Here is a 20,672-nt window from a genome sequence, read left to right on the forward strand (position 1 = left end):
CAGAGCCAGCCTGCTTAAAACTAATGCGCTGTCGTGCATGCAGGGTAGCAGGAATTGCATTCAGATTCGTCTGTGGATGCTTTGCACATTTTGTATTTGTTTTTCTTAAGCTGAGCTAAAGGCACTATTGCAGGGGGTGAGGCATCTTGTGTTAAAAAGCTCCAGCGGGTCTTTCTTAAAAAATTAAATATGAGTGGAAAAATGTAATTCTTTGCTGACAAAATATAGTCCCACTGCTGTACTGTAAAAACAAGGATAAAAAAAAAAAGCCAACACCGTAATGGTTTTGACAGGTAACGGTAACGAGGAAAGTCAGGAAGCGACCGGAGCCTACTTCAGACTGCGACTCCTTGCCAGCCAAGCCGTACGAGCAGAAGCCGTATGATCGCCTGCAGCAGACTCCCTCATTACTACCCGTCTCACAGCCCTCGCAGCTGCCGATTGCCAGCCCCCCTCAGGAGACCACCCCGAGCCGGCCGATGCCGCCCGAAGCGCGGAGGCTCATTGTCAACAAGAACGCAGGGGAGACGCTGCTGCAGCGGGCGGCGCGCCTGGGGTACGAGGTAAGGCTCCCTGGGGGCCCCGCGGGACGACGATGGTTTGGTTTTTTTTTTATTTCAAAAGTTAAAATCCTCTTTCCAGTTTTATCGGTGGAAATTCTGCGAAGTAGCAGCTTTCAGTGTGCTGAAAATTTTCAGTTGAATTTGCTGCCCCCCCTTCCCCTGCTGAGTTCCCTTCCCTGGCATGCGGGGTTCAGAGGCAGGTTGCTGTGGGAGTGAGTCCCCACTGCTGTTGGGTCAGCTGGCAGGGACACAGGGTGAGCAACATCCTGTGGGAGTGAGCAAATGGTAAAGTTTTATTGGTAACCCTCACTTCCCTTTAAATATAAACCATCTGCAAACAGAACGAATGCCTTTTTTTTTTCTTTTTTTTTTTCCAAGTAATCTTTATGGTGATCTTTATGAACTGTATGTTTTCTGCTTTTGTTGTTAGTGAAGAGCGTGTAGTTTAGGAGAAGGCTTTTATTTTATATTCTTTTCTCCAAGGAGTATCTGGTATGTGACACAGGATGTAGCGCTTGGAGTGTCCTCTTGCATGATCAGACACATCATAGGAGCACTCTGCCTGCTTTATACTTGGAGTCTGGAGCTGCTTGGCGTAGCTGGAACAATGTTGTCTAATGAAACGGGCCCCCTGTTGCTACAAAAATCAGAAACCGATAAATCCTTCAGCTCTGCCGTTTTGAAGCACGCTTTTATTGGGGAAATATGGGCATGAGCGCTGTTGTTGCTCGATGTCACGTCTTGCACAGAGGTGTTTCATTGCACAGAACAACTGCTGCTTTCGGCAGAGCTGCAGGGTTTACCTTGGTGGTAAGAGGGCTGCCTGGACCTCAGAGCTGGGCTTGAGCCCCACGTGGAAAGGTGGCATCTGCCCACGTCCAGGTGGGGCTGTCCCAGCCTTGGGAATTTGTTGAAACCTTGAAATGCCCTTTGTATAGCTGGAGACCTTTGTGTGGAGAGAGGCCTTGTCCAGCTCTGGAAGGCAGGGTTTGTTGGAAAGGTTTTGTTTACCCTAGACAAAGGCTTCTTCTAACCCAGGGCACTTCAGCTCTAGCTGGGAGGAGAAACTGTTGTTACAACATTGCTGTGGTATTCTCCGTAATTTAAATGGTTTAATTTTCTGTGGATCCAAAATCAAAATATGTTGTAGGATGTGCTCCAAGCTATCGCTGTGTATTTTCTTCCTGCGCAGGGTCTGTCAGGGTGAATATGCTTGGACACTTCACTTCCTGTGCCCAGCACACTCCACTGGGCACAGCTTAATGGGAGCAGCTCCTTAGTGTTGGGGTGATGTCCTGCTCGAGCAGGGGCCCAGGCTCTCCATTCCTTTGATAGCTGGAGCTCTCATCAGCATTGGCTGATTGCAGAAAGCTGGGGATGCCCAGGCTTGCCAAGGTGGGGGGTAACCTTGTGTACCACCCATGCCTTCCCATGATTAGCTGATGGGGGATTTTGATTTTCTGACTTGAATTCACCCAAAAGTTCAAGTGAACACCCATGTTTTTAATAGGCTTAAATATTCAGATCATTTGATTTGGTTGCTCAGCTGGTGCTGGCAGCAGTTGGTTTCTGTTGTTGGGGGAGAGAGGAGCAGGAGAGCTGAGTGGGGGCAGGGAAAGAGTCTGGTCTGTGCACCTGATATCTGGGATCTGACATTGTCTGTGTCAGAGTGGTGGGTGGCTGTACCATCCTGTTGGGGCTTCATTTGGCCTGTGGTGAGCTGTGATGGTTTTTAGGCCAAAGAGGCTGGTGAGGGCAATGAGGCTGGTGAAAGGTCTGGAGCACAAGTCCGATGAGGAGCAGCTGAGGGAGTTGTTTAGCCTGGAGAAGAGGAGGCTCAGGGAGACCTTATTGCTCACTACAACTACCTGAAAGAAGGTTGTAGCCAGCTGGGGATTGATCTCTTCTCCTAGGCAACCAGCAATAGGACAAGAGGACACAGTCTTAAGTTGCCTTCCCTTAAGGGGAGGTTTAGGTTGGTCATTAGGAAGAAGTTCTTCACAGAAAGAGTGACTGGAAAGGGCTGCCCAAGGAGGTAGTGGAGTCACCATCCCTGGAGCTGTTTAAGGAAAGACTGGATGTGGCACTTAGTGCCATGGTCTAGTTGACAAGGTGGTGTTAGATCAAAGGTTGGACTCGATGATCTCAGAGGTCTTTTCCAACCTAGCTAATTCTGTTATCAGTTGTGGAAACTCTGTAGGTGAGGAGTTTTTCTTGCTAGTGATGAGACTACAGCAGGCAGAAAAACTGAATTTCCTCTGTCTCCAGAAAACATGAGAATGGTCAAGAAGTTACAAATTCCTTTATTAAAAATAAAGAGGAGAAATCTGGATGAGTCAAGGTAACATGCTGGTCTGTGAGCTGTGGCAACTGCGCATGTCTATTTTCTGCCACCCTGGTTAACAGGGCAACAACCTTTGGTGGGCACACGAGGGCTTCCCATAGCTGCTGCGAAGGCAGCGGGCAGCCCCGTGGCCACGTGCCAGCTCAGTGGCAGGGGAGGCAGACGAGTTTGCATTGTCAGGGCCACAGCTCGCAAAGGGGCACCGGTTGCTGATTCAGGACTCAGAGCTGCAAGTGGCTGGCACCGCAGGGCACCACGGAGCCCTGGCAGTGGCAGGAATGCTGTATTACCCTGAGACCGGATGAGCTCGTGCCTGCCCTTGGCAGCCTGCCCGCCTGCCTTTGCAGCAAGGGATGCCCTGAGGCCGTGCAGGGTTCCCACTCCAAACCCAGAGGCGGTGCTGGCACCTTCAGCAGGCCAAGGTGCTGGCAAGCTGTAAATGCCACTCCCAGACCCATGGGGAGCCCAAATGCTGCCAGGTCATGTGCCTCTGCCCTGCTCTCAGTCCCACAGCACAGATGTGCCCCAGATCATTGCAGGGAGCACGACGCAAAGCGGTTACAGTTTTGCGTGTAAAAGCTGACGCGAGAGTGAAATGTCGAAGGACAGATGCAGCTTGTGTCTGGTCAGATAAACTGCAGGGCTGCAGCCAATAAGGCTACTTAAAGGCAGTGCAGCAAATGGTCTTCGGCTCTGGAAATCCCTGCTGAAGCTTTGCCTTTTCTTCACTAGGCTTCTGCTCCAGGCCTTGCTTTGACAGGGTGTTAGCAACCCATCCCAGTGTGTGGGCACTCTCCAATCCATTCTGTTTTCCCCGTTTGAAACAAATGACTTGAGATAATGGTAGTCTTAAAACTGTAATTTACTTTTTGTGAAGAGGGAATTACAGGGAGAGTAGAGTCTTTTGGGGGAAAAAAAAAATTACAAAAAGGCTTGCATAATGAATTTGATGTGAGAGGAAACACTGGCTGTCTTTGTGCTGCTTTTTGGTGTGTGTCTGGTTGTGGTGGTGTTGGCTGGGGTAGAGTTAATTTTCTTCACAGTGGCTGGTATGGGGCTGTGTTTTGGGTTTCTGATGAACCCAGTGATGATAATATAGAGATGATTTTGTTATTGCTGAGCAGTGCTTACACAGAGCCAAGGCCTTTTCTGCTTTTTGAACTGCCACGCTTGTGTGAGGAGGCTGGGGTGCGTGGGAAACCGGGAGGAGACGCAGTTGGGACAGCTGACCCCAGCTGACCAAAGGGATAGTCCATACCATATGACATCATGCTCGGTATATAAAGTGGGGGAAAGGAAGGAGGCAGGGGACATTTTGGGGTCATGGCATTTGTCTTCCCAAGTCACGGTTACGCGTGATGGGGCCCTGCTCTCCTGGAGATGGCTGAACCTGCCCATGGGAAGCAGTGAATTAATTTCTTGTTTTGCTTTGCTCGCATGCACGGCTTTTGCTTTCCCTGTTAGACTGTCTTTATCTCAACCCATGAGTTTTCCAACTTCTGCCCTTCTGGTTCTCTCCCTGATCCCACCGGTGGGGGAGTGAGTGAGCAGCTGCGTGATGCTTGGCTACTGACTGGGGTTAAACCACGACAGTGGACTCAAAGTTCTCTGGTCAGTTTGGTATTAAATCCTTCCTGCGAAGGCAGTGAAATTAGAGGAATGTGTGGTGTATGATAAGGGGGTGGGGGAGAGAGGATATTTGTTTCCAGGGGGTTTAAACACACATGAAGGTAGGGCTTATCTGGGCATGGGGAGAGGGTTTGCCCTGGGAATATGCCTCATACTCCAGGATCTGGCCCTGAATCTCCTGTGTCACTGCCACAGGAGCTCCTGAGCATCATCCTGCCCTTGCAGTGCTCCCCTAGGGCTCCTACACCCTGCACAGAAATGGGCATCATTCCTGGGGTTTGGTGTGGTGCTGTGGGGAAGTATTAAGGCTCAGCATAGAATACCTCACCCAAGGGCAGTGTTTTGAGGTCGGATGGAGGGGAGTAGTGCATCTTGGTGGCAACAGGCGTGCCTGGGGCATGGGGGATGTGCAGAGGGATGCTGACCTCTTCCCTTGGAAAAGGAGTGGGACTTGCTGCAGAGTACAGGTTGGGTGGGAGACTGATGCAAAGGGCACATCTTTGTAGATGAGGATGGAGTATGCATATTTGCATATTTTAACGCTGCTGTTTGCAATTTGGCTAACAACCTGCAGGCAGTGGCAGTGGCTGTGGCACATACCTTGGCTGGTGAGGTGCTAGTTTGACTCTTTGGATTAACTGCTAGTGATTTTCAGACTGCTGATTTAAATAGAGCACCTGAGCAGACATTTAAATTGCCCGGTGGCATTCTCATAGCTTTTCCTGAATGTTAGTGAGAAATGCTTGTGAAACCAAAAGTGTGTTTGTGGCACCACATGTTCCTGTATTCGGCAACGATGGCTAATTTTTTTGTAAATTGAATAAATCATGTTAAAAAAAAGTTAATGAGGCATTTAATTAATTAACAATGTAGAGTTTTATGGTCTTTATAGTTACATTTTGTGGTTAATGACATTCTTCTTATAGCCTCTTAACACAGAATTGCCCGACAAAATTAGCCTTTTTGTCCAGTAGTAGGTATTCCACCCTAGGACAGCCTTTGCTTTTTACAAAAATAGATGAAAGGTCTTTTATTTTGAGTTGCAGAATCTATTTTAAATGATAACTGCGTGCTAAAAGCAGAGCTGAATACGGCAGCTGCTTCTGCTACCTATATCCATCTGCTAATTTGCCTGGCAGAGTGGTCTGGTTTTGAAGGAAAATTCATACCTCCAGAGTATAATTTTGCACAGCCCTTTCTTCTGGGCTTGAGCATGTGCAGGGTAAAAAACATCCGTTCTGGACCAATTTTTGGCCTTTGGGCTGGTTAGCAGGAACATTAAAAAACCCTGTTCTCTTTGGTAAGAGGGGGGACTGTGGGGGTCCCAGGTTAAACCGGTGGGTGAATCAGGTGTAGGTGGGTGCATCACTGGTGGCAGGTGCAGGGGATGCTCTGGTGCCTGGGACAGGCAGCTCATTAGCTCCTGGCTTTAGCCTGGTTAGTGAGGGCCTGCTAAAAGAGCAGCTTCATGCTGTATCCTGGATACCGGCTCTCGAGTCAGGTATACCCAGAGCACAGATTATTGTGGGCTTTCCGGTAGATTCTGAAACGGGAGGAATAAATGCATCGCCCCCGATGTTGTTTTCTTCTCTTGTTTTGGCAAAGCAAACACTCACCCCCTTCATGCTGTACCTGGCTTTGCAAGGGTGTCACTCAACCTTGGAGAGGAGCAAATGCCAAATTAATGGTTTACCACTAATCTGGGAAAGTGTGGGCTATTTTATACATTGAGCATCTCTTAGAAATGTGTTTTGTTTTGCTTTCTTTTGCATCTGACACAAGTCGAGGAAGATTCGCGCCATCCTGAATTTTTAGTTGAGTGATGGAGCAGTCATTGTTTCAAGGCTGCAGGACAGCGAAGAGCTGAGTCTGGCCTAGGCTCTCGAGCATGGTATATTTGACTGCAAGATGAATCGTGTTAAATTCACATGGCTTCCTGCGGTGCAGGGCTCGTTACTGGAACCTTGCGCCTGGCTTTAGTTCTGCATGCAGAAACCGGGGTGGATGAAAATGGGGATTTCCCCGATCTTGATAGAGCCGGGCTGGTTTTTGTTTGCCGATAGCAAACCATCCTTTGTGTGTCTTAAATGTGTTTTTGTTTCGGGTCACGCACTTTTTCTTTTTAAAATCGAACCGACCGTGTCGGCTGTGCTGCTGTTGCCCTTGCAGAATTTTCTGCTGAAAAATGTAAATGTAAGAGTAAAAACCTTCCAACTAGCTTTACGTGTGGAAGTTTTGAGAAGTGGAAGGTTATGGGTTTTATGTGCAAAGTTTGCACATTCCCCCTCTGTGATGATTCCTGAGGTTGTGTGTTTCTCGGGAAGGTCCCTGTGGGGTGCAGAGCTCTTGGTGTCTCTTTGCCCAAACTAATCTGCTCAGGGAAGTCGGGGTCTCTGTTATGTCTCCTGAATAAATAGGACTTTCAACAGCTCCCCCTTTTATTTTCCCTTTGACTGACCCATCTCAAAGAGGGCATATCACAGGGATTTTGTCTTTTGCCCTTCTCCCCCCCCCGCCCTTTTCCCTTCAAATAGAGAAACCTGTGCGTTCACACACCGAGAAATAACTCTGATGCATCTGGTTTTCCTCCTGTTTCCAGGAAGTGGTTCTGTATTGTTTGGAAAACAAGGCGTGTGATGTGAATCATCGTGACAACGCGGGTTACTGTGCCCTGCACGAGGCCTGTGCCAGAGGCTGGCTGAGCATCGTGCGGCATCTCCTCGAGTACGGCGCCGATGTGAACTGCAGTGCTCAGGATGGAACCAGGTTAGCATCACCTCTGGCCCCAGCATCGGGTGGTCACCACCACCAGACCCCTTCCCTCTGTGACTTCTCCATTATCCTCCCCTTGTCCCGCCCTCCCCATCCTGCATGAAACCCTCGAAGCTACCAAGGTCCTCCTTGTTGCTGGTCGTTGGGCAGGCGCATGCAGTTAATAAAGCAGTGGGGGCACACCTCTGTCGTGACTTGACTTCAGTGTAATTTAATTTTTTTTCCTCTGGGAATTTTCATATGTTGTGCCTTGGTTGTTTTTTGGTGTTTTTTTTTAGAGTTAGTGAAATTGCCAGCTGCAGGGCAGGAAGGAGGGATACTTGAGCTGCAGCCCTGCTCGCTCGCCCTCCAGTTCCTTTGAGTTGTGCCAAAAGAGTGGGTTTTGCCTTGTTAGCAGGGTTACTTTAAAGAGCACTTCAGGCTTTTGTGGTGATTAGGTGTGCAAGTCCTGTATATGCCGTATAAAAATGTTGTTTTGCTGAACGGTTAAACTGTCTGCTCATTTGATATTTTGGATTTACTTTTTTTTTAAAATCCTGAATTAGCCTTTTTTAGTTTCCTTCACAGAATGGTAGGGGTGCTTAGTTCCTGTGCTGGCAGAATAGATAGCAAGCTTTTCTTTTTTGCATTGTGGAGATAAAAATGCTGCTCCCACCTTTTTTCAAGCTTCTTGTGTGTCTCCTAAAGTACCTCTTTGACCACCTCTGCGGGGCTGACCTTGGGGTAACTTGTCCTCAGCATATGCGTTATTCAGTCTATGCATTTTGGAGACAGGTCGCTTTGTATTCTCTGAATCTCCTGCAGCTTGTTATCTTAAATGCTTTATCTGCATTCCCTATCACCATCCAAATAGCCAGGGAGGTAAAATTAGCGTAACTAAGAGCCTGCTTTTGTTTTTAAGCTCTTTATTTATTAACTCTGGGAGTCAGGAAAACAAAAAGAGGGCTGGTTAGGATGGTCCATTAAAAGTTCATGATGGTCCATTGTTACCGGCCCATCACTGGCCCATCACAGCCCAAAGGAAGCCTTTTTGGAGAAACTTTGAGATCCCGACTGGATTCCTCCTCTGTCACCCACTTCTTTGTAAGAATTCTGAGTTCTGTAGGCTGCCAAACAGCCTCGCATTTTCTGCTGCCTTCAGCTTTAATACATGACCTATGCAACAGCGGCGAGTTGCCATAAAAAGAAACCAAAATTATTTTTGTCTCACTTGCTGGAATAACCTATATAGAAAATTATCCCCAGGAAATTTCTGATCAGTCTTAATCACCCGCCAGTTCGGAGTCCACCTTTGATTTCTATTCACAGATGGAGCTGATTTCCAAGAAAGAAACTTGGCTAGTGTACCCTGAGAAGTTGTTTTGGGGAAAATGCATTTTAGAAGCGAACATAATGATGATCTGATCATAGGCGGTAATGTCAGAACTCAGCTTGCTGTTACCTCTCTTTTCTGAGGACAGACTTCGTTTTCATTTGGAAAGCTGCCCAACAGACAGCGTGAATTCAAAACACATCTAATATACAGATGAAAGGTGGTCTGGATACCCTGAGTTGGGCAGGACAGAGAGCAGAAGCTTCTGTAAAGAACTTTGGATTGGTGTTATTGCTTTCCTTTTGGCAGGACCAGACTTCTCTGTCTCTATAGTCAATCAGGACATTCATAAGACAAATCCCGTTTCTCTCTTGAAGTTTTTCTCCTTTAACTTTTAGGAGGAAAGAGTCGTCAGTCTTCCTCAACTGTGCTGCTTTTGAAATTCAAATTCCTGAACATGTTCAACCCTTAGAAAAATACTAAAATCTTAAAAACAAATAAAAACCCCACCCTAAACAAACCCATCATCAAAGACTTGTCCCCTTCCCCAGCTTTTTTAACGACACTGAATATGCTTTTTATTGTCCTCTCTGTCACCTCACCTGGAAGCCTTCAAGTCTGCAGACAGTAACAGTGGATGTGTGTAGTTCTGTTCAGCACAGAGGAGTGACGTAACTGCATGTGCTTGTTGGTTAATGTGGCAGTCTGGGGTGTCACTTGGATCTCAGCTGCCTGAAGCTTTGGTCTGTGTTACTTGCTGCCTCTGCGATCAGCTTTTTGGAGGACACTGAAAAGTTGTGACCAGTGAGGATGTGTCTTTAGTCTGTACAAAAAAATGTCCACGTGAATGTGAAGGATGTAGTAAAGTTCTGCAGAGTCAGTGCATCTCTCCCTCCAGTCCTGCCTGAAGTGCAGCAGGTGCTCTGATCGGTGTGCTGGTTTTGCACGTGTGTGTTCTGGGAGCGAAGCAAATACCTGAGCCTCTTGCTTTGGTGTTGCCTTTTATGTAGCCACACAGCCAGTCTGCCTTAAGTTTAGTAGGTAAGGCAGACTTTCAGCCAGCCTCTGGTTCCTACTACCATCAGATATCTTGGTGAAGCTAGAAACAAACAAAGCACCAGACTGTAGTGGCAGTGCAAGGAGGTGACAGTGTTTGGGAGTGTAGGTGTGGTGCAGTCCTTCCCTTCACCATCAGCTTGGTGCCAGGGCTCTGCCTGCAGCGCAGGATGTCCCTCTCTGCCCTATTCACAGCACATCTGGCCAGGCTAAATGTGGTAGGTTTTCGATGTTGTTCCCCTTAAACTCTGCTGATAGACCACATGCAGCGCCTGTAGACCCTGAATACACAAGCAGTCTGCTGCTCAATTAGTGCCTAATCGAAGATTATTGTAGAACCCGGAGATCTTTAAGACCTGTCTCCGAGGTGCCGCAGTCACTAAGGGCTCTTAATCGTCTTACCTATAAATAATAATAGACCGTGCTTAAGAGTTGAGCGCTTCCCTTCCCTTACAGGACCCCAGTAAGTGCAGTAGCTCATCAAGGGGTGTTCGACGACCGGGTGCCAGACGTTAGCAAGGATGTTTGCTGAGTGTCTTTGGCCTTATCTCCTTGTTCTTCTCCTTTTACCTCTGGGATGTGCCCTAGCTGAACCAAAGCCACATGCCTGTTAGCGAGGGCTCTACGTTACTCCAGAGTTTGTTCCCTGGATTTGCTCTCCGAAGCCAGTTTTGCTGTATCCTCCTTGCTGGCAGCTGATGAGCTCAGCCTTTTTTTATTTTTTTTCCCTGGGAAGACCATGCCAAGATGGCTCTCTTCCTGTGTCCTTTCATCTGGTCTTGGCAGAGCCATACCTTCCAGCAGCTAATTGCGTTAAAGAAGAGTCAGCCTGCGTAGCTGCCCTCTTGCAGCTTGTGCCTTGCCTCTTCCGAGGGGCAGCGTTGTGTAACGGAGTGGATGGAAATAAAAATAAAATGCCAGAATATGGTACTGCTCGGCGAGTTACAAGACCTCTTACTGCAGTGAGGAAAATTCTGGTGGTGCCTGAAAGGCTGGGAGCAAACCCTGACTGGTGTAAATAGTTTATAATTTTGGTAGTGGAATGATAAACCCCCAGTGAAATGTTTTCTTAACTGTAGTGGTGGTAAAAATAGTAGGAAGAATTCGACAGTACACAAGAGAGGGTTGAGATGTGTGTCTTCTGTAGGATATTGCAGCTCTTGAATGTCCCCAGATCCTTCTGGGGCCTTTTGAAGGGTTTGTTTTAGAAACGAGCTGCACTAAGTTAACTGTACCATTAGGGATAGAGAGTGTTTATTTCAACGATGCTCAGGGCGGAAAAGATTGTATGGGCAAATCCTCTCCAGGAGAGGACTCCCAGGGATCTATTTTTTTGACATCTGAAAAAGTTGCCTATTCCAATAGTCGCTTTTGCATCCTACAAAGAGGATGGTTAAACTCTGCCAAGACTGAAAAATACTCCCTCCTCTGCTGGCCCTGCTGGGAGAAGCAAACGAATAGCTCTGCCTTTGCATGGTCCCGCTTGTGAGCTTGCCAAGAAGCTGTTCTAGCCAGTGAAAGAGTCTGTCAGTGCTCTGTTTTTGCCTTTTTTCCCCTGACTTATCTATAGGAATCTCCTATTCTCCTCCCTCCCTGACAGTGTTTCCTTTCCTTCCTTCTATTTATTGTTCTTCCTTCTTCCGCACGGCTTTACTACGCCTTTCCTTCCCCATGCCTCTATAAAGTCTCCTCTCATGCCTGGGCAGCCTCCCCGTGCACTCTTAGACAACAAAGGTGGGTCTGCCTGCCCTGCTGCCTCTGCCTGTCTGCACCACCACACTGGGCTTGGTGACCTGTAGAAAGGGAGAGAGAGGTTCCATCACAGGGTTACAGCCCATGTGCTGCCATTTTTCCTTCCTGGGGAATGCCCAGGCACCCTTTAATAAACTCGTTTGAGTGTCGTTAAATCAATTGAAACACTGAGTGGTGATTTAGATGCTGTTTTTAATAAGTTAAGGGACCATCTTGAATTCATTACTGCTTCAAAAGCCACTTAGGTAAGTCAGTTTAAAAAGAAGAAAACCCCAAGCGACACAAACAAGTAAACCCACAAGCCAATAATCCCCCAACACTCTTCAACTCCCCTCCCCAAACCAGAAAATCGTAATTCTGAAATTAAATTTAAAACTGTGCGAAATTAAAGACTCCAGTAAAGTGAAGGAGTGGGGGAGAAAAAAGCATGATTTGGCAGCAGCCGTAACTCTCGTCTGTTCCCGGTGTCTGTTGCCAGACTTGCAGCCAGGGATGCTTCATGCCCAGTGGGGGACAGGAGGGTTTGCAGCAAGGCTGACCTTTCCTGCTGTAGATGCTCAGAGTGCCGTGACCCGGCTGCTCCGGCCTCAGATGCCTGCTGACAGCCAGAAACACCCGATACTCCTTCAGCCTCTCTGTCGGCACCTCTGTTATTTGTTCCCTCTTACCTTGTGTCGCCTGGGATGTTCAGCACCGATCCTGGATGCTCCGGCTGCCGCGTGGGCGTGTGGTGCTGCGGCAGTCCCTGTGCGGAAGCACTGAGTCAGGAGGTGGAGGTGGGAGGATGAGGCTTGTGGGGGATCCCGGGAATGCTGGCTTCTCCAGCACTGTTCTGTCTCAAAGGCGTCATATAGTTTCAATGTTATGTTAGAGATGTTCCCTCAGAAACTGAGAAGGGATATCCTGACCCCTTTGCAAGTGATCCTTTTGGACCTCTCCGGTCTTAAAATGATAAAGTGGCTTTCCAAAGAACAGGATGTTGGGCTTTGAAGGCGTCCACATCTTGTGCTCTCTGCTGCCAGGGCTCTGAGGGTTAGCACAAGCTGGATTGAGAACTGCGCTCAGCAGCTTGAGGATCACCTGCTTCTTCACTGATGGCAAGGGGTGTGCAGGAGGCAGGCAGCATGGGATAAGCCCTCTCTCCATAGGGAACTGAAAAGTACTTGGAGTAAACACATCTGGAGCATCTTTTTGAGATGTGTCAGAGTCCCCCTCCTCCTTCTCCTCGCAGCAGTGCTGTGTGATAGATGGGAAAACGGTGGTGTGCCGTCCTCTTCTGACTGATTTGATCCTCCCCTCCTCTGCCCTGAGCTCATGTGGGTGCCAGTTCATGCCAAAAGAGTGGTGACATAGAGGGAACATTGCCACGTGAGGCAGAAGGAGTGGTTGGACTCGACCTCTTCTCAGGAGGGAGTTTAAGCCCTGGTTGTTAGCTGAGTGTTGCTTGGCAGATCAGTAGACAGAGCGGAGAGGTTTGCTTGGCTGTGCTTCCAGATGACTTCCCCTTGTAACATCATTCTGAAAGCTTTCCAGGAAGGCAGTATGTGATCCTAGTTAAAGTCCTTCCTTGCCTTTTTCATACAAGCTCTGTGAGAGCTTGAAAGCCTTGTTGGGGGGCAGTGGTGTTGACAGCCTAAAGGAGGAGTGCTGAGCTGAGTTGAACTGCCATGATCACTGTCCATACATTTGACTCCCCTTTCAGTTCCCTGCACTTGTCTAAGGAAAGGATGGGATTTTAACACATCTTCATTAGTCTGAAGGGTAATATGTTCTACTCCCAGACAACTCCCTGTTACGTATAATCAATTTTAAAGGCAAAAGTTAATGCGATTTATAATTAGCGATAAGGAATTCTAAACCTGGAATTGCAGGCATGTGTATTAATGAATAATCCTTCTGTAGGCTTACAAAATCTGTGTCTGAGCTTGTATAGATTGCTCATGCCATGTTAAATATGTTAATTTCTGGGTGGACTACACTTAAAATAACATGTTTTTCTGTTCTCTGATTAGGAGGGTGGAATTGTGCTGCAAATATATTCACAAGTACTGTTTAAAGAGGATATTCTGCACGGAAGTTTAATTCCTAGCAAATTTTCATAACTTATTTCTGTGTACATAATTTAGGAGCTTTGGGTAACTGATTTCCGTGCTTGCCCAGAGGCAGCCTGAGCGAGCCTTACTCCACAACACGCTGTTAAATTGGCAGAGATTTGGAACGGTAGAGTGACTTGCAGCAAAATTATGTTTGTGAGGCTTCACATAAACTCCTGCTTTCTGTTACAGCAGTGTAATTATTTTACTGGCCCTCAAAATGTGTGCAGCAATGAATAGACGTAACAGAAATATCTGCCCTGAGCAGTCTGACTGTGAAGACGAGGGGAGGGGGTGATGTGCAAGTAAAACCGACAGTAAGATGATTGGCAGCTGTATTAATAGTGCTACTTTCTATAAATAACTTTGATCTACAGTCAGAAGTTTCTTGTCAAACACATTTGCATAATACTGTTGAGTCAAAATGTAACGCCGTGATTCTTTTTTTTTGTTTCTCCCTCCAGACCAATCCATGACGCCGTCGAAAACGACCACTTGGAAATCGTCCGCCTGTTGCTGTCTTATGGTGCTGATCCAACACTTGCAACCTACTCTGGGAGGACCATCGTGAAAATGACCCACAGTGAGCTGATGGAGACCTTCCTCACAGGTCAGTGCCCACATTGCCTGGGGGCTTTGCTGGTCGTGGCAAATGGGGGGTTTTGTTCCCTGACTCCCAAAGTCCCTCCTGCCTGGAAGGGATGGCTCCATGCCAAGAAACCTCAGGGTGAGCAGTAGCTCCCTCTCTGCCTGCAAAACCCCAGCAGCTGCAGGTGGGAAGCACAGCCATGCATGGGGGCTCCTTCTAATTGAAACTCTTAATAAGTCATAAGGATTATTCCACTGTCAGATTTGCTAGGTAGGTGGGAGGTCAGCGGACTGTTTCCGTGCCTTCGTCTTTCTGTTTGAAATGAAAATAAGAAACTTGCCAAATCGAATTGTTGCTTGTTAAACATACTCATATTTTCCCGTGGTCTTGCTTTTTATCTTAAAGTGTTTTTCTTTTTGCAAGTTCTGCCTTGTTTTATATCTGAAATGCTGTAAAACTACATTAAAGGCTCTTGTCTTTAAACATATCCATGTTGTAACATGGATTTAGGGTTTTTTTCTCTTAGTGTTGGATGAAGACACTGCATTCCCTAATAACCTACCTCTGAAGGTGTTCACAGTCAATCAATTTAAGAACTCATCCACTTATCTCTTCAAATGGTGTAGTGTAGAAATCCCGCAGGTGTATCAGGACTCCAGAAAAATTCAGTATCTTGGACTTCTTAGCATCCTGAATCACAGTATCTTTTCATCAACGCAGTTAGTAAATCTCCCAAATTATGTCTGTAGAAAAGAATTACATCTTCTGAACATATCTGTGTGGAAAAAACTTTTTTATCAGTTTATTTGGGGCCACAGTTTCACCCCCAAGCTGGTGTCCAGAATAACTGGGAAGGCCAAAAGGTGTGATGCATCCTGTTTTCACAAAACTAAAATGCTGCTCTCAGTTTCTGAAGCTTAGGGTTATGTCTGTCCCTGTTAGACCCTGGGTGATTGTTTGATGTGGTGGTTCATTATTTGATGTGAGAGAATGGTGTGTAGCATGTGCACCAGGAAAATAGTGTGGGATTTTTTGATGAAAGGTATGGAGGATGCATATTGGGTCTGTATGACACGCGGTCTGCTAAACTTGCCAGCTTTTTGTTCTCATCAGTATGTTTTTGTTGTTGTTTTTTCCTCTCCAGAGTATTTAACTGACCTGCAAGGTCGAAGTGTTGATGACCCTGGTTTGTACTGGGATTTCTATGGCAGCTCTGTGTGCGGTGAGCAAATGTTGCCCTTTATTTCTTTGTATGCGGAGACTTTAAAAACATGCGGCACGTGGGGGTGGGGGCTGTTTAGTTTTCATGGTGGAGGAAGCTAGGAAGGAAGCAAACTGATTTTATTTACAGATCACGTTATTGGAAGAAAAAGCAAGGCCTGCAACAGTCTTTTCAATGCTGACTTGGCACCTTTTGTTCAATTTTGTTCAGATCCGAAAGATGAATCTGGATTTGACGTCTTGGCAAATCCTCCGGGCCCAGGTGATGAAGATGAAGATGGCTTTAGTGATGTGTTTGAATTTGAATTTTCAGATGAGCCTCCCTTGCCGTGTTACAACATTCAAGTGTGTCTCTCTCAGGGGTAAGAACAAATGCAGGTTTCGGGGTAAAAACAACTGAGGTGATTAGCTTGGGCTGGTGGCAGTTTGTGTCTGTGGGGAAAAGCATTTGCATTTATGCAGTGTGAATGAAAGATCAGTGCTGTGATTGCTGGGGTTTTTGGGAAATAAACTAATGGGAGGTGAGAGGGGGAAAGGCTGACTTGTCAGGGCTGAGTTTTGAGTGCCATACTCTCAAGCGGCGCAAGTGACCTTTGAACACAAGTTCCTTCCCTCATCCCAGACAACACCTTGTTAAAACATCCCAAAATACCAGTGTTTCTGGCGCTTAATTTTGGATATCGTGTTTGTAAAGTGTTGTTAATTGTATTTTATGGGCTTTTCTGTTCTGCTGAGTGGACACGCTTTTGCGGATGACAAAATGACACCATTACTGCTTTTCTAGACTTTGTAGCAAAACTGGTTTAAAGCTCTGAATTGGAACAAACAAATAAGCATCTTAGAGAACATTCTATGATGTTTAATAATAAGCAAAGACCCGGAAAGTTGTATTATCTATTATGTTCAAAATATAAATTAGCTTTGTAAACAGCTACTGTTTACCATTTGCACCAATTTTGATGACAGCTGTGAGAAAAATAGTTTTAAATATTGATCATGAAGGAGTGCAGGTTTTACCATGTTTTTTATTATTTGGGTGATAGATGTAACTTGAGTTCCCCGAAGTGGACAAGATTAAATTTAAAATACCTGAGAAAAACAACTCATTGTTTACTTCTGTTTAATATCAGCATCTCCGGAAGTCAGAGATGCTGAATTTTGTGGTTATAACTATAAGCCATCTCCTAACTTGCTAAATGGGGGTTGGGCTCAGCCAGGTGAACCAGCTGTACAAGCAGCTGTTGGGATGGCTGCTGGCCCACATGTGCACTCATGAGCCCAGGTTTTATAGGCTCCAGTGCCCCTGCATGCCTGGACCTCTCCTTCCTCAAAGCTGTGGGCAGCAGGACTCCAAATAAACACATACACTCCTGCACATCTGTTATTCGACCCCCTGGGTGACAGCCTTGATGTCAGAGAGGTTGTTTGTGAGGGTGTGGTCAGGGAGGGTTTGTCACACAGTGACACAGTGACTTAATGTCAGTTATTGGAGCCTCTTTCTCCTTCGCTTCCACAGACCACGAAACTGGCTTTTGCTCTCGGACGTGGTGAAGAGGCTAAAAATGTCATCTCGCATCTTCCGCTGCAACTTCCCCAGTCTGGAAGTCGTCACCATCACGGAGGCAGAGTTTTACAAACAGACTTCCCTCAGCCAGTTGTTCTCTTGTGCTACGGACCTTGAAGCATTTAACCCAGAGAGCAAAGAGCTGTTGGACTTGGTGGAGTTCACAAGCGAACTCAAGACTTTGCTTGGCTCCTCGCTTCACTGGTTGCATCCGCACGAGGACCCTCCCTTTGACATCCTCTGGTGAACCATCAGGCCATTTAATGTACAGTGCTCTATACAGTTACTTCTTTATTATGTATATGTGTTCAAATTAAATTGTTTCTGTAAAGAAAGGACACTATTAAATATGAGAATATCTTTTCCTTTATATAAGAGATCTGAATTCCAGTTGGATGGATTTTGGAAAAATTTTTTTTTAACTTCAATCAGTTTTTACAAAATTGTTATATAATGTTTCTTTAAATGCACACAGGCTTTGGGATAAGTTTGTTATTACTCGGAACACACTTTTTTTTTTAAAGAACACACCCACACATTGACTTTGTTTCATACAAAGCACTGATTATACAGAACATACTTTTTCTAGGTGATGTGATCAAAGTCGTGTGGCTTGTTTGGGAGATAGAATTTGGTAAGGCACTTGGTTATATTATTTTTGTTTTTTTTGTTTACAGAATTACCTGCTTTGGCCAGGTAAGCACTATTGAATATAATTCAATAGTTTAAAATATAAATTAAACCATATCCATACGCATCAACTAATTGTAAGAACTTTTATATCCTAATTTAAAAGCTGTGAAATTTAGTTTTCACACATCAAACCGGATTGTTTATATATGTTTAAACATTTTATGCTCTTTATTTAAAGAAGACTTTGAACTATTTTTTCTGTACCTTGTAAAATATTGAAAAACTAACATATGTTGAAGTTGCTTGAAACTGTACATAAACTAAATTTTCTGAATTGTGTGTTTATGTTTGAGATCTGTGTTTTAACTTTGTAAGTAAATCTTCTGCCTTTGTATTTATATTTTACAAAAATTTTCTTAAAGGCAATAAAACTGTTGAGAAATGAAGAGGCTAAAGTGACTCCCGTTAATTCCATGCCTGGCTGTGACATGAGCTTTGCCTCATTAATATTTATGAAAAGAGGCTCTGGGAGTAGTTTCCAAAGTGGAACACGGCTGGCACAGGTGCTGGTGAGGTGCTGATGAAATCTGAGGTAGAATCTCTATCAGCTTTCTAAATTCGAAGTTGCAAGAAAACATCAGGCAGGCGTACTTGGTGGGACAGAATTTTAAAAATGGTGTTCACTATACTTTCTGCACCTTTTAGTTAAAGAATTGTGAGTAGGCTCAATTATTTTCCCTCCTTTGTTATTGCATTAATTTGAGTTGGCTGAGTTCTCCTTCCACCGGAGTCTGCAGAGGGGAGGAGAACAGTACCAGGGGAAATGCTTTAATGTGGAGCATTAAAGCTATGAGCACATTTGGGGGGGATCTAAAGGGGCAGTGACCCAAATGTCACTTTTGCACAGCTCAGGAACTTGCATCTGAGAGTCTGGGCACTCTGGGCTTGGGCAGACCTTCTCTTCAGGAGCTGGATCTGCTCTTCCCCTTGTGGAAAGAAGTTCTTGCTGTGAACTCAAACTCCTGAGTTTTACTTTGGGGCTGTTCTTACCAGGAGTATGTCTTGTGATAGCCAGTTACCTCTGAGGTGTTTAAATCGTGGTGCTCTTCTGATGAGGGCCAGAACCCACACCAGAAGGGTCTCGAGCAGAGCACCTGGTCAATCTTGAGAAAAGCATCTGGGAAAAAGTTTCTCCATTGTCCTCAAGGTCTGGGAGAATGATGCCTCATTTCTGAAGGTGCACTGGAGGGAGATACTCAGAGCTGGTGCTTCTCATGGCGTGTTGCCATAGAGTCTTTTGCCAAACATTTTTACTGTGTGTCTTACAGTGGGGCTGTTTTTGTGGGTAAGGTGGTTTTGTAGGCAAGCCAAGAGGCAAGAGAGGGGTCCAAAATCTGCCTGCTGCTGGCAGCTGAAGTTCCATTTCTGCACAGGACAGGGAATTTTTAGTCCTTACACAACTACTGACGTCTTGCTTCAGACTTTGGATAATGAGGATGGTGATCTCTCCTGCACGGGTTATACGGGCACGCTGGGAGAATGGAAACACAGACATCTCTACTACTCCCTGTTGCTGGCTGCTTTTACCCCCTGATTTTCCCAGGAAGAAGAGATGGGCCAGAAAACTAAGGCAAGGGAGAACATTAAAAGCAATTGTTACAGACTCTTTTTATCTGGTCAGCTATGTAATGCTTGGATGGCTTGAGCTGAGTATAAATCAGCTTCGAGCTACTTCCAGGGGTGCGTGGCAAACACCTCTCTGAGCCCCTCAGGCAAACAGAAGATTGGCATGGCTTCTTCTTTTTACCCAACTCCTCCTCAAATAATCCTGAGCACGTGCTCCCCAAGCATCTCTGCTTAGTCAGCTTTCCACTATCTCCAGGAGTACAGTTGGGCCTTCTCCATGCTGGCCCTTGCATCGGTGCTCAGATACAGTAACAGCCTCATGCTGTTGTAATGCAAGTGTGTGCCTGCCTGTGCTCTAAAAATAGGGTCATGGCCGGGAACACCTGATCCCTGTGCTGTCCCTTGACATAATTGTAACTGTTTCATCTTTTAGGATGTACTTTTTAAAAAAAGATTTGCTTTGTGAGGGTGCTGGAGGGAGCATGGAGGGTTCAGTGAAGCAGGAGGGCAGCATCCCACACTGCTGGGTGCACGAGGCTGGCTTGGCTGACGCTGTGCTGGCTGGTTTGGGAGAGATTGTCACGGGAGAGGCAGGATGCATGAGTAGTTTTGCAGCAGGCAAGCCCAGGGGATAGTTGCCTTGGGGAGAGGAGAGGTGGCAGCATGCTGGCAGGGACTGGACTTGGTGACAGGAAGTGTAGGAAGGGAAGTTGGAATGCTGGCTGCCTTGCCAGCACTGGGATTGTCTAGATCCCACACAGTGGAAAGCCAAAACTATGGTAGCTCCAAAGAGCATGGCTGAGCAGGGCTGGGAGGGGGCTGTGTTCAGCATTTCAGTTTCTGAATTCGTGCTGCTCTCCTTTAAAGCACTTTCCTGTGCATCCTCCTTGGGCCATGGATGCTTGCTTTGCACCACTGGCATTGCTCCAGGTTAATAAAAAATAAGGAAACAGAAACGCAGCCTTTGGGGATGGTAAAACCCTGTTGATCCTGTTTCTTGCCTTCTGTAGGGTGGAAGTGCAGTGTTGATGCTGCTGGAGCCAAAGCCAAGGTGTTTCCTTGAATTTCCCGTGCTTATCACTTGGATTTGCCTGGCTGTGTGCTTGTGCTGCCCCGTGGAGGTGTTGGGAGAACCACTGGTGCTATAGGGAAAAACCCCATCTCCAGCTAGAGCAGGCAGGTGAGTCTCACTGAAGGGAGGTTCCTTTGTGAAATTTTTACTTGTTGCTAGCTGGGAAATCCCAGGAAATACCCAGCTCCAGGCTGGCTGCCTGGGGGGTACAAGGGGAAGCCCTGGCATGGTTAGTGCTGAGAGGTTTTCCCTGAGATAAACGATGCTACTGAGTACACAAAGTACTAAACTCCTCCTTTGCCTTACCCAAGAGGACTGGGTTCTGCAGAGTGAGGTCAGCCCTGGGAGTTTCCCCTTCGGGTTGTTTGTCCCTTCAACCACTTCTCTCATTTCGTTGCTCTGGTGTCATAGCAGGAATCTTGTGCCAAAGACTGATACAGTGTGAC

The 20,672-nt window shown here is 46.3% G+C and overlaps 1 protein-coding gene across 1 annotated transcript in view; it reads left to right on the forward strand.

Annotated features, from left to right (window-relative positions):
* BCOR (BCL6 corepressor) overlaps nucleotides 1-17,979 on the forward strand; it is a 59,623-nt gene extending 41,644 nt beyond the window's left edge. Inside the window, 6 exon segments of the mRNA XM_017810993.1 lie at nucleotides 294-563; nucleotides 7,136-7,302; nucleotides 13,986-14,131; nucleotides 15,255-15,332; nucleotides 15,543-15,693; nucleotides 16,848-17,979. Coding sequence (XP_017666482.1) covers nucleotides 294-563; nucleotides 7,136-7,302; nucleotides 13,986-14,131; nucleotides 15,255-15,332; nucleotides 15,543-15,693; nucleotides 16,848-17,142 — 1,107 coding nt within the window. The 3' untranslated portion in view covers nucleotides 17,143-17,979.
* Nucleotides 17,980-20,672: the final 2,693 nt, after the last annotated feature.

The sequence above is a fragment of the Lepidothrix coronata genome, unplaced genomic scaffold, assembly GCF_001604755.1.
Source record: "Lepidothrix coronata isolate B3197 unplaced genomic scaffold, Lepidothrix_coronata-1.0 Scaffold30, whole genome shotgun sequence".
Taxonomy (NCBI): Eukaryota; Metazoa; Chordata; class Aves; order Passeriformes; family Pipridae; genus Lepidothrix; species Lepidothrix coronata.